This window comes from Anabrus simplex, chromosome 2, assembly GCF_040414725.1.
Source record: "Anabrus simplex isolate iqAnaSimp1 chromosome 2, ASM4041472v1, whole genome shotgun sequence".
NCBI classification, from domain to species: domain Eukaryota; kingdom Metazoa; phylum Arthropoda; class Insecta; order Orthoptera; family Tettigoniidae; genus Anabrus; species Anabrus simplex.
In genome coordinates, this window is record NC_090266.1 from 953824982 (window position 1) to 953839091 (window position 14110).

The 14110-nt window shown below is 36.9% G+C and overlaps 1 protein-coding gene across 3 annotated transcripts in view; it reads right to left on the reverse strand.

Moving 5' to 3' along the window:
• Positions 1–3015: 3015 nt before the first annotated feature.
• Positions 3016–14110, reverse strand: part of LOC136864573 (protein spaetzle) — a 537491-nt gene continuing 526396 nt past the window's right edge. For all 3 annotated transcript variants that reach the window (XM_067141753.2, XM_067141755.2, XM_067141752.2), the window contains 2 exons: positions 9876–9982; positions 3016–4474 (listed from right to left, as the gene is read on the reverse strand). In XM_067141753.2, coding sequence (XP_066997854.2) covers positions 4246–4474; positions 9876–9982 — 336 coding nt within the window. In that variant the 3' untranslated portion in view covers positions 3016–4245. The remainder of the gene's footprint in view (positions 4475–9875; positions 9983–14110) is intronic.

The following is a 14110-nucleotide window of genomic DNA, read 5'->3' on the forward strand; positions in this document are numbered from 1 at the left end:
TAGATAACAGGTAAAAGAAAAGCAGATATGTGATGGGTTTCCTTTCCTATCCAAATTCCCTTGGTCCACCCTCGTTCTTTTCTGATCTTGACAGTATTAGGTTTTTGAGGCGTAGCGAGTCTTTTATTCTCACATCTTTCATGGCCGTTCTGTTTCTTTTGTTCATTCTTCGGAGGATCGAAGCACTTCTTTTAGTGATCCATGTCATGCATGTGGATTTGGCCCTATCTTATGGCCAGATGTCCTTCCTGACATAAACCATGTATGATTTTTTTTTTCTGTACCTAGTGTTTTGATGATGATTATGATAATGATGATGATGATGATGGTGATAATGCTTGTTGTTTAAAGGGGCCTAACATCTAAGGTCATCGGCCCTCCTAGTGTTTTAATGTTGCACTAACTCAGATGGGTTTTCGGTGGCAATGGGATAGGAAAGGAGTAAGGCTGGAAAAGCAGTGGCCATGGCCATGACCACCCAAGAGTCTGCCTGGTGTAAAAATGGAAAACCACAGGAAAAGATCCTCAGGGCTGCAGGTAGTAGGGTTTGAATCTACCATCTCCCAAATGCAAGCTAACAGCTAAGTGGCCTGTATCATGCAGCTACAGTAGCTCATTCGGTCCTGTGTGGTTTAATGTCATGCTTGTCTCTTAGGAGCCATCGCATATCCATTGTTCTTTTGCCTGTTAATGTACGACAATACAAAATGTGTTAAATCATACAATTTATCATAGCGTATTTATAGGTTCAGTATAGTAATACCTAGCTACTGTATCAAAAGAACGTGAACAAATTCTGTATCAATAGTTAGCTCATGTTTCATACATGGCGCAAATTGAACAGGGCAGCCTCTAGGTGGAAAATTAAGCAAGTTTGAATACATTACATTTTCTTAAGAAGTACACTGACTGGCAAAATTAATGGATCACTTGAATTTTCAAAGGAAAAAGCATGTTAAATTCTGAAACATTTGTTTTATTATTTACATTGATTGTTTTCATGAAAGGAGCCTTCATGGCTCAAGCAGCAGCACACTAGCCTCTCACTACTGGGTTCCATGGTTCAAATCCTGGTCATTCCATACAAGACTTTTGCTGGACAAAGCGAGGCAGGACAGGCTCTCCAAGTACTCCAGTTTTCCCTGTCATCTTTCATTCCAGCAACACTCTCCAATATCATTTCATTTCACATGTCAGTTATTAATCATTGCCCCAGAGAAGTGCGTCAGTCTTCAGTAGCCGACAAAGTTCCTATCCTCACTGCTAGATGGAGGGCTTCATTCATTCCATCCCTGACCTGGGCGAATAACTAGAAACAAGCTGTGGATTTACATTTTTCATGTTTATGAAAAATTATGTAAGTAATGTTATCTGTCTGTTATTGCTACCCTTAGTTGCTTGTGCTTAAATGGGCACAACATCTAAGGTCATCATCCTGCTACTCTTAGTTACATTTTTTTTCATTTTTCATCTCATTTTTTTTTTTCCTTTGAATATTCAAGTGGTCCATTCATTTTGTCAGATTTTCAAAATAATCATGGTGCTGAATTGCAAATGTTTGTAAGTTTAAGTCTAGGTGTAGAAAACAGTGTAGTTTATTTTTTAAAAACAATGTTAGTACCATTATCTCAGAAGATACAAACACCATGAAAAAATAATAATAATGTAATTGGCTTTACACCCTAATAACTACTTTTACAGTTTTTGGAGATTCTGAGGAGCTAGAATTTAGTCCGACAGGAGTTCTTTTACATGCCAGTAAATCTACAGACACGAAACAGCCGTATTTGAGCCCCTTAAAATACCACTGGATTGAGCCAGGTTCTTAACTGCCAAGTTGGGGTCAGAAAGCCAGTGCCTCAACCATCTGAGCCACTCAGCCTGGCCCAGGAAAGAGTACTGTAAGTATAATTATAAGTGCCTTGCTAATATTACCGAAAGTGAAAACAGAATGTCAATATCTTTAACAGTTCAAGAGTTATTTGAGGTGAACATCTTAGCTGAATAACCCTCTATAAGCAGTATGTCCTAATAGCACATTCATATTCAAAATGTCACATATGATGAACCTATGAAGTGCTCACTTTGTGACACACAATTATGTTATAGCTCTGTATTTCATATACACCTCAACATATACTTATTTACTAGTAGGCTATACTTCTTCATGCCTCCTTGTGTGTTAAAATTCAATTTAAATGTCTTAGTGAACTGATTACTGCAAAGGATTGATTGATTGATTGATTGATTGATTGATTTATTTATTTATTTATTTATTTATTTATTTATTTATTTATTTATTTATTTATTTATTTATTTATTTATTTATTTATTTATTTATTTATTTATTTATTTATTTATTTATTTATTTATTTATTTATTTATTTATTTATTTATTTATTTATTTATTTATTTATTTATTTATTTATTTATTTATTTATTTATTTATTTATTTATTTATTTATTTATTTATTTATTTATTTATTTATTTATTTATTTATTTATTTATTTATTTATTTATTTATTTATTTATTTATTTATTTATTTATTTATTTATTTATTTATTTATTTATTTATTTATTTATTTATTTATTTATTTATTTATTTATTTATTTATTTATTTATTTATTTATTTATTTATTTATTTATTTATTTATTTATTTATTTATTTATTTATTTATTTATTTATTTATTTATTTATTTATTTATTTATTTATTTATTTATTTATTTATTTATTTATTTATTTATTTATTTATTTATTTATTTATTTATTTATTTATTTATTTATTTATTTATTTATTTATTTATTTATTTATTTATTTATTTATTTATTTATTTATTTATTTATTTATTTATTTATTTATTTATTTATTTATTTATTTATTTATTTATTTATTTATTTATTTATTTATTTATTTATTTATTTATTTATTTATTTATTTATTTATTTATTTATTTATTTATTTATTTATTTATTTATTTATTTATTTATTTATTTATTTATTTATTTATTGATATCCATCAGGAATACAAATGACACAGAGCATTATAGTTCTTTGTTTACACATTCCTGTATTTTACACTGTGTAATGAATCAGTATTTAAATCTGATGAGTGTAATGCATGTGTACAAAGCATTTGTGAAGTTTTTTTTATATATACAAATAATAATATACCAGTGTACCACAATTTTACTTTCACCTGGATCAAGAATAAAAACAAACTTTTCCCTTATTAAATTTGCAAAACATATAAAAATTAAATTCTTTGTATCTTGAACAATTATTTACAACAGATGAGCAATAATAAAAATTATTGTACTTGTGATGATAAATTATATCAATTAACAATAAATTTATCCTCAGGAACATTCATATCAAAATTAGTCCCAAATAACTAGCTTTAAATAAAGGGCATGGATGACCACCTAGAGACTAAACACTTTCAACTAATGATCACTGTTCCTAAGCAATATTTCTGTAAGGAACAGATAGGAGAGAGAAAATTTTGCCTGAAAATAAAAGGCATTATTTTTGTATATTATTTAATTAAGGGTATACTAGTAGATGTAAGGCCTAAGTATGAATGCGAACACTTAATGGCCAATTCTGAGTGACTCCAGGGACACATGAAGTCAGCTGCTATGGCAGTGATGAGATGAGAAACAGGACAAACTAATACATGTTCAAGATGTCTTTACAAAATACTTCAAGAATTCCAAAATGTGACTAGTTCTCAAAAAGGCACTGAACATCTTGATTTGCTTATTAATGAATGAATGAATGAATGAATGAATGAAACCTTTTAAGTAAGGACTGGAATTTCAATTTCACAATAAGGAACACATCCTTAATGATTATAGTAAAGAATGAAGCAGTGTTGGCTGTAAGATGAATCTCTAAATGACACAGTAATATTTGATCATTTCTGGTGAAGCTAATAGGTACTTTTCACAAGTTTGACGATCTTAGAGGGAGGTACCATCCAACTTCAGAGTGATGCAATCTAGCTATTATCATAAGTAGGCTATTCTATGTATATACAGTATGTATTTCCAATTCTTGATGGTCAATTTCTCAATTGCAATAATAAATTTATTAAAGATTTCCTCCAGACTGCACCTTGTATCAGTATAATTTTCCACTTTCATCACAGGTATTTTTACCATGGTTCAGCAGAGTGTGATATCAAACACTATTAAAGTTTTCATGTTCTTTCAAGATAAATATGTCATGTCCAGGGTATCATCCCTGTGGTTTGGATATGGCTGAACTATTAGCAGATAAAATTCTGTTCCCAATAGATGTCTTGCGATAATAGCAAGCACAGCAGGAAGGTAGCTTGAAGGAATCTGGTGCTGGTTTTCCATCATCACCAACTGCTAACAGCTTGCGATATATGTACTTCTGACGGCAATATGTTGTATAACCTGGAGGAAATCCCTCAGATAATTGACAGGGAGAAGCTTCCTTCCTGCAAAGAAGAGAATATCAGTTAAAGTTCCCTTAAATTTTAAAACCTCTAGTAATAAGATACACAAAGTCAGTCCGAAAATACACTGACTGACAGAGCAAATGCAACACCAAGGAGGAGTGGTTCGAAAGGGATGAAAGTTGGGGAAAAAACAGAGTCGGCACGGATGAATAATTGATGTTTATTTCAAACCGATATGCAGGTTACACAATGCGCACGGCATCGACTCAGTAGGATGTAGGACCACCGCGAGCGGCGATGCACGCAGAAACACGTCGAGGTACAGAGTCAAAAGAGTGCGGATGGTGTCCTGAGGGATGGTTCTCCATTATCTGTCAACCATTTACCACAGTTGGTCGTCCGTACGAGGCTGGGGCAGAGTTTGCAAACGGCTTCCAATGAGATCCCACACGTGTTCGATTGGCGAGGGATCCGGAGAGTACGCTGGCCACGGAAGCATCTGTACACCTCGTAGAGCCTGTTGGGAGATGCGAGCAGTGTGTGGGCAGGCATTATCCTGCTGAAACAGAGCATTGGGCAGCCCCTGAAGGTACGGGAATGCCACCGGCCGCAGCACATGCTGCACGTAGCGGTGGGCATTTAACGTGCCTTGAATACGCACTAGAGGTGATGTGGAATCATACGCAATAGCGCCCCAAACCATGATGCCGCGTTGTCTAGCGGTAGGGCGCTCCACAGTTACTGCCGGATTTGACCTTTCTCCACGCCGACGCCACACTCGTCTGCGGTGACTATCACTGACAGAACAGAAGCGTGACTCATCGGAGAACACGACGTTCCGCCATTCCCTCATCCAAGTCGCTCTAGCCCGGCACCATGCCAGGCGTGCACGTCTATGCTGTGGAGTCAATGGTAGTCTTCTGAGCGGACGCCGGGAGTGCAGGCCTCCTTCAACCAATCGACGGGAAATTGTTCTGGTCGATATTGGAACAGCCAGGGTGTCTTGCACATGCTGAAGAATGGCGGTTGACGTGGCGTGCGGGGCTGCCACCGCTTGGCGGCGGATGCGCCGATCCTCGCGTGCTGACGTCACTCGGGCTGCGCCTGGACCCCTCGCACGTGCCACATGTCCCTGCGCCAACCATCTTCGCCACAGGCGCTGCACCGTGGACACATCCCTATGGGTATCGGCTGCGATTTGACGAAGCGACCAACCTGCCCTTCTCAGCCCGATCACCATACCCCTCGTAAAGTCGTCTGTCTGCTGGAAATGCCTCCGTTGACGGCGGCCTGGCATTCTTAGCTATACACGTGTCCTGTGGCACACGACAACACGTTCTACTATGACTGTCGGCTGAGAAATCATGGTACGAAGTGGGCCATTCGCCAACACCGTGTCCCATTTATCGTTCGCTACATGCGCAGCACAGCGGCGCATTTCACATCATGAGCATACCTCAGTGACGTCAGTCTACCCTGCAATTGGCATAAAGTTCTGACCACTCCTTCTTGGTGTTGCATTTGCTCTGTCAGTCAGTGTAGTTTTACAGAGTTTTACCTGCTATTATGTCTCAAATTTTTAATGTTTATGTGAGGAGCTAACAAAGTACTTGAGTGAATTTTGTTTGCCTAATAATTCAGATCATTGTTTGAATTTCCATAGAAATCAGAGAAAAACTGATAGAAATGACCTCCTTCTAGGTGCACTTTACCTTGAAAAATGAACTTGGTCTGTATAAACAATGCACTCCAACCAAAAAGTAAATAAAAATTTAAAACCCTAACGGTTGTTTGTTACTGTGTTGCTTCATGAAAGGGCTAGGGCTATCCATCTCATGTCCAGTATCTTGGACACTGAAAAAACATAAGTTAAAAACAGTCTTAATCTTGTGGTAGCATGGGTAGTGAACCTTGCCAGCCAGGCAGGAAGGTACTATGCTAACTCCTGCACCATGGAAGCAAAAAGCCTAATAGTAGCTTTCTCTAATGAACAATGTCATGGATAAACTTTCCCCTACAGCTGTGAAGAGACCAATAGCAATGATTAACAAATATTTCATCTAGTTAATGAAATTTAGAAATTAATAATCTTATTTCACTCAGAGCCCTATTTTTATGGTATGTAATTAGACTTTTTCCAGACCATTATTTCTAACCACCTCAAAACTATTCAAGGCTGCATCACCAAACTCACATTATCGTAATCTATGTAAGGGGTCAAAACCGGTCCTGTAGCATAATAAGTGCAATACACAAGTATTTATAGGTGGAAATCCTTTCCTATTTCTAATTGCAAACTCGCATTATGTCGACTAAACTTCGATCAGAGAATATTTAAAATGCTAGGTACTCCTTGTTTAAAAATAAATCCATCTCTGTACAGATTGTGAAGGACTAACCACAGCAATAAGTGCCACGGAGTTATTAACCCTGTGCTAAACAGCCCTTGCCTCCAGGAATTAATCTGGTCCTCGTTTTTGGTGTAAACCAAGTGAGTTGACGGGCATATGCCTCTACAGAAGTGGAAAGTGGAATACTTGTTTCTAAATTTTTTGACTTTCTGACAGAATGTCCTTCCAGGTGAATTAAGCTCATCTTTACAGCTTTTTCTTGTTAAGTATACTTATGATTTTTCACTTTAAATTGTAGAAATTAACCTTTCGTTCTTTTTGATCTTGAGCATTCAGTAAAAATCTTAATTAAAACAGCACATACAATGTATATAATCTGTTCAAATATATCCAGATATCTTCCGAAGACTGTCCTCTAATTATTCCTCAGATCCAACCTTTAAATAGTCATGCAAAAATGATTAGTTGTGCATGGAGGAATTCTCCAGGTTCAAGGAAAAGACATGTTTTAGTCTTATAGCTCATCTTATTTAGCAGAAATTTTACATTGTCCTTTTACATGGTCGGGGGCCAATTTAAATGCAAATGCACAATATTCTAACGTGATTTATTCAAATGAAAAAATAACAGTATGCTAAAAAAGGACAAATAAGGACCATTACAATGTTATAAACCTGGGGCTTACCTCATACGAAAGAAATACACCATAAAAGTCAGAATAACAATGTTGAAAGCGGACGTAAGTTAAGAATAGAAAACTACGAGGTCATCTGTGCCAAAAAGCAACAAAATACTGAACTATAAAACATACCGTACAATTGAAAATAGCAAAAAAACATATCCACCTCTGTGGTGTAGTGGTTGGTGTGATTAGATGCCACCCCCAGAGGCCCGGGTTCAATTCCCAGCTCTGCCACAAAATTTGCAATGTGGTTCAAGGCCTGGAACGGGGTCCACTCAGCCTCGGGACGTCAACTGATTAGAGGAGGTTCGATTTCCACCTCAACCATCCTTGAAAAGGTTTTCTGTGGTTTCCCACTTCTCCTCCAGACAAATGCCGGGATGGTACCTAACTTAAGGCCATCGCCGCTTTCTTCCACCTTTCTTGTCTATCCCTTCCCAACTTCCCATCCCCTCACAATGCCCCTGTTCAGCATAGCAGGTGAGGCCACCTGGGCAAGGTCTTCCTTCCCAGTTGTATCCCCGACCCAAAGTCTCACGCTCCAGGACACTGCCCTCGAGGCAGTAGAGGTGGGATCCCTCTTTGAGTCCGAGGGAAAAGTCAACCATGGACAGTAAACGGATTAAGAAAGGAGAGACAAAGAGAAAACATTCCAGAAGTTTGCTACATATTAACTGAAAATTATGTACACTTGTCAAACTTTGTATCAAAAATAGAACAATATAATTTTTGCACTTAAGAAAAACACAGGAATGGCCACAAAGTAGTCAATGATTCAGTCATGTTTACAAGTATGCCCTTTCTTCTATATGGAACCTAAGTTCATGCCATGTATGAAAGTATTTCACTTCATTCATCGAAATTCTCATCTTCTTCAAAATCCCCATTGTTTGCACAATCTGGACGGTACATCACGCGATGTTCTGTGCATAAGAACCTTTGTTCTTTTTGAAGGTACGAGAAGTGCAACACCCACTTCCTTACTCTGCATTTACAGGGAACTGTAGTTCATCTATCAATGTGCCATAATATATGTATCTTTTTGCTATAATTGGAGATTAATTGCACTTTCTTCCATTGTTTTACATTAGTCTGAACTTTGTTAATCTGATCAACTTATTCCCCCTGTTGGTTTGGATTAAGGAGGCTCTGTTGTACATTAGCAATTTCTCTTGCACAAGTCAAGTCCTCAGAGAAACCATAGGGAGCTGACCTCAGTGGCACAGTCAATGGTTTTACATTCCCAAGATAGTGGATTTTATTCCAGCTGAGATCAACAACATTTTAGGGTTCCTAAATGGGATATCACCATGTCACTGGTTTCCAGCACATTGAAGACCTTCTTAAGGTCACAATACTGACACCTTGTTGCCAGTTTAAGACTGCTAGCCATTAGAACTGTTGTTGCCATTGTCATTGCCATCGTTGTTTTAATATAGTGGTATAGTGATGTTACTAATGAAGTCACAGAAGCATATGTGATAGAAAATTGCAGAATTCACTAAAAGTTGTGCTAGGAAATGTCTATTACCCACCTAAGGAATTTGTTTCATAAAGCAACGTTACCATTGGCAAAACAAGTTTCCTGAAGACTCCAGAATAATGGAAGAGCATGCAGAGTGACAAATTATGCTACAGATCGTGGCAGTCTAAGGACATGTGGAACTTGTGAATGCCAGATGAGCTTTACTTCAGGAGTTCATTGTTTCCACTGTGAAATTTGGTGGAGGAGGCATTATGGTATGGGCAAGATTTTCATGGTTTAGTCTTAGTCCACTGGGTTTTGTTTCTCAAACTATGAATGCCAAAGCCTCTCAGGCAATATTGGACAATTTTATGCTACCCACCCGACGGCTACATTTCAGAACTGTCCCTGTTCATTTTCAAGATATCGATGCACCCATTCATAAAGCAAAGCCTATAACAAAGTGGTTTGTTGAAATAGGAGTGAATGAAACCAAATGGCCAGCCCAAAAACCCTGACCTAAACCCAATTGAGTCTCACTGGGAAGAGTCAAAGTGCCGAATGATATCCAGAGCAGACCACCCCAAAACATCAAAAGAACTCTTTGCAATGTTGTAGGAGGAATGGAAGAAAATACCTGCAGACATACATGAAAATTTAATGGAAATTCTTCCCAGAAGTGTGGAGGCTTTGATAGCAGTAAATGGCAGATCTACCTCATATGGATACCAAAGCAGCTCCAGTTAAACCAGTATGTACCAGTGCCCAGTTCTTAAAAGCAATGTAGTATATGTTCATACCATATTTCACACATATTTTCATAAATAATTACAGAAGATAGTTACTAACGAATACTTGGAGTCCTCATCAACAAAATCTCCCTATAAAGCATTCATCGAAACTTGTTTATAATATGAAAATATTCCTAGAATAGAAACTTACTCGCATACTTCTATACGCACACCCTGTACATAGTCCTTGTCTAAGTTCACAACAAACATCCATTCATCATCCTTGTTTTGAGCAATTTTGGGGAAAATCAGCTTCTCCTGAAAGAAAAGATAGAACAGTATGAATATATGCCAAGTAGTATATATCACATGCCAATGACATTAAAAACTTAAAATTATACTAAATAAATATGGGGAAACTATACCAAGCTCTGCATTCAGGAGATGCACAGGTTCACGCCCCACCATCGTGTGTCCTGAGAATAGTTTTCTGTGGTTTCCCATGTTCACTTCCAGGCAAGTGTCGGGACAGTTCCTACTCATAGGCCACAGCCGATTCTTTGCACCTCCTTACCCAGTTTCATTCACCATCATTCATTTCATCTTCATTAGGTCCTCTGTCTCTCTCTCACACACAAACACACACACACACACACACCCTGTCTGTCTGTCTGTCTGTCTGTCTGTCTGTCTGTCTGTCTGTCTGTCTGTCTGTCTGTCTGTCTGTCTGTCTGTCTGTCTGTCTGTCTGTCTGTCTGTCTGTCTGTCTGTCTGTAGTTGGCTTCATGTCCCAAGGGCAGGCAAACTTTCAGCTACTGGTATGCATTTTGTCTTAGATAACAACTGCTTTAAGAGAATATCCTCCAAGACAAGTCCACCACCTGCACTACTCCTTGATGGATGCAGTATTATTTATCAGTCTCTTGGCACGTGCCAGAGAAAAATGTAGTTTTTGTCAAAGCCTCAGTCTCATTGATGGTTGTGACTGTAAGGAAGCTGCTGAAGTAATGGCAGTGCTGAGTAATGACGTTTGGAGTGTGGCTCGAGTGTCTGGATGGTGTATAATGTGCTGCTCAAGGGTCAGTCATGCTGCAATAGCATTTTGTTGCCCAGTGAGGAAACCAATATTAAACTACCTCACTCCTTACTGTGCCTTGTATGCCTCATTATAATGCCACCAATGGTTCTTGCAGTGTCCATATACCGGTAATTGCCTGATCACTGGTGGTACTAACTGAGGATTCAACCAGCTTCTGAGCTAAAGACTTAACTGACAGGGTTGATAAGGTTGTAGCCATGTTGAAAATTTTAAATATTTGAAAAACTAAAGTTATAAACTGCCATTATGTTCATCCTATTATGCGTTACTTTTCTTGTTCCTATCGACTTGACACTTGTTTGTTGCGTTAAAAACTGAGGAGTAAGGAAACAGTAGAAAGACTGTTTGTTTTGAATAAATATATGCATTCATGAAGTATTGCTCATATACATCAAAACTATGCATGTTTTGCTATAACAGTAATTGTATCCTTATTACTGCAATTATGAACAGAAATTTAGCGTCCTTTATAATTTATTCATATACAGTTGCGGCAATTAGAAGAGGGGGCAAAATAATTTACGTACAACAAAAGTACCCGGGTTTGTGAGATATAGCGCGCAGGGAGAGGGGGGGGGGGGGAGTCGGGGTATATACATCAAAACTGGAAAGAAAAATAAAACTTTAAACAAAATGGTAAGTTTTTTTATGCTCGAATTTTGACAGAGATGTAAAGGTTGTCAGTTTACTAACTTAGATGCAGTAATAATAGTTTTCTGAGATTTTGATTCAATACCATACAATAAAACTATCACCAAAGGAAATTTATTAATATTAAATATAAGTACAGAATGATTATACAATTAAAAAAACCTAACAGACACTAGAGAAACTACCAGACCGATGAACACGCACGGCAAGCGGATGAGAACATTGGCAAAAATATATACCCCTGTTATCCTCCCTCACAGTAAATGCGAAGTCTCCACTATTTGCTGTGATGCTACACAAATCAGTAGCTGTGACGAATGGTATTTTGTGTATATTTCTGCTAATAATTTTTAAATAATTAAGAAAATAAAGGAAAGAATTAGCCGATTATACAACAGGGCTTGTGCAAATTGCATTTTTTTAATAATTCTTTTAATTCGTAGTTTCAGACGGCAAAATGGATTAAAAATATGTTTTCTCCACAACGTGGGGGTGGGGGGCAACAGCCCAACTCCCCTCGCCCCCCACCAATCGCTGCCACTGTTCACATACTACCAAATCATGCTGCTGAATGGCTATTGTAGAAATGTTGGAAAGAAAGGTAAGGTCAAGTAAGAATCAGTGGATACCTTGAAAAATATTAGACCTGATTGATGAATGGCAAAAATACAAGAATGCAAAAAATGAAGAGGGCACAAAAAAATGAAGTTGAGTGAAAGTGCAGGTCAGCTAAGAAAGAATGTCTGAAAGAGAAGTGTAAGGATGTTTATAGTTGTATAGCTGCAGGAAAAGTAGCTGCTGCACACAGAAAAATCAAGGAAACCTTCGGAGAAAGGAAAGCTAGTTGCATGATTATTAAGAGCTCACATGGAAGACCACTTCTAGATAAAGAAGACAAGGCAGATGGCAGGAACATATTGAACAATTGTATCAATGCAAAGAAGTAACTGATAATGTCTTGAACAAAAAAGGTTGTTGATGCTGATGAAATGGGAGAACCAATTTTGAGGTCAGAATTTGACAGAGCTTTGGCAGACCTAAATTGGAACAAGGCACCTAGAATTGATGGCATACCCTCAGAATTAGGATTACTCAACCACATTAGGAGAAACCACCATGGGAAAATTATTCCAATTAGTGTGCAAGATATATAGTACAGGAGAAGTGCCATCCAATTTTAGACAGAATGTTGTTATACATATTCCCAAGAAAACAGGTGGTGACTAGTGTCAAAACTACTGCACCATTAGTTTAGTATCTCATGCTTGCAAAATATTAATACATATTATTTACACAAGAATGCAAAAGTAAGTTGAGTTAGGAGAAGATCAGCTTGGCTTCAGAAGAAATGTAGGAACACATGAAGTAATCCTGACTTTACGTCTGTTCTTAGAGGATCAAATACAGGGCACCTGTAGTTCTAGAAAAGGCATTTGATAATGTTGATTGGACCAAGGTATTTGAGATTCTAAAGATGATTGGGATCAGATACCAAGAAAGGAGGATTATCTACAATATGTACAAAACTCAGTCTGCAGTGATAAGAATGGAAGGCTATAAAAAAGAAGCGGGAACCCAGAAAGGAGTTAAGCAAGACTGCAGTTTGTCCACTCTCCTTTTCAGTGTTTATAAAGAACATGCAGTAAAGGTAATCAGAAAGGAATTTGGACAATGAAATCATAATCCAAGGAGATTACAAAGCTTTTAAAAGTTTTAGGGTCCACATTATTCAATACTATACAATTTGTTATGCAGATGTAATTGCAGTATATTATGTTTGTTCTGAACTAGTTTTGATGCTATACTGCATCATCATCAGCTGAACAGAGGCATTGGAAAACTGGCAATCATATAAATATTATCAACATCAACATTATCACAAATTAAAATCTTATAATATTACAATTAAAATGAATATATATTTAAAAAGATATAGTGTTTATCCTTCCTTTCTGAACAAGTCAAAGACTTGGAGGACTATTGTACCAAATTATTAAAACCATATGCGATCAGGTTCACTACAATTGTTGTAATTTTAGGTGAATTCAAATTAAAATTCATACACAAGGTTATTAAAATAGTTAAGTTCATAAAACTCTCTGTGCTTAATTAAATACATTTCATAATTGTGTGTATAGTGCTGTCATAAAAACAGATTCTATGAAGTTATGTAGTGTCCTTTTTGACAGTATTGTTCACTGAAGTGAGACTGGTGAGGTGGGAACGTATATAAAGTCCTTAAGCTATTAACAAGAACTATGTTTCTCAGTTCAAATGCGGACCTGTGAATAATAAGAAATGTAATAGTTATAATGTCACAGAGAGAAGGCAAGATACAAGATCATGTCCAATACCGTACATGTTTATATGACACACCTCAGAAGGTCGTGGACTGAGCATAGCGTAATGAAGCTCTATGAGCAGTGAAATGATTGAGTTCAAGTGTCCACAGTGGATTGGGACAGGAGAGGAGGAATAGGGGTAAGTGGAAGGAGAGTCTGAGGTGCGGCTGCATGAGGGGGATCTGGGGGGACTAGTGGAAGAAAGGAATACCAAGCTAAACTATTACGCATAACACGAAAAACCAAAATATTGACTGGAACCTGTACGTTTTTAAGAAATGCAATAAAAAAATCAAATAGCACTTTTGATTTTTCAGAAATCTCATTTAAGGTTTGGATTGAAGTATTGATCCA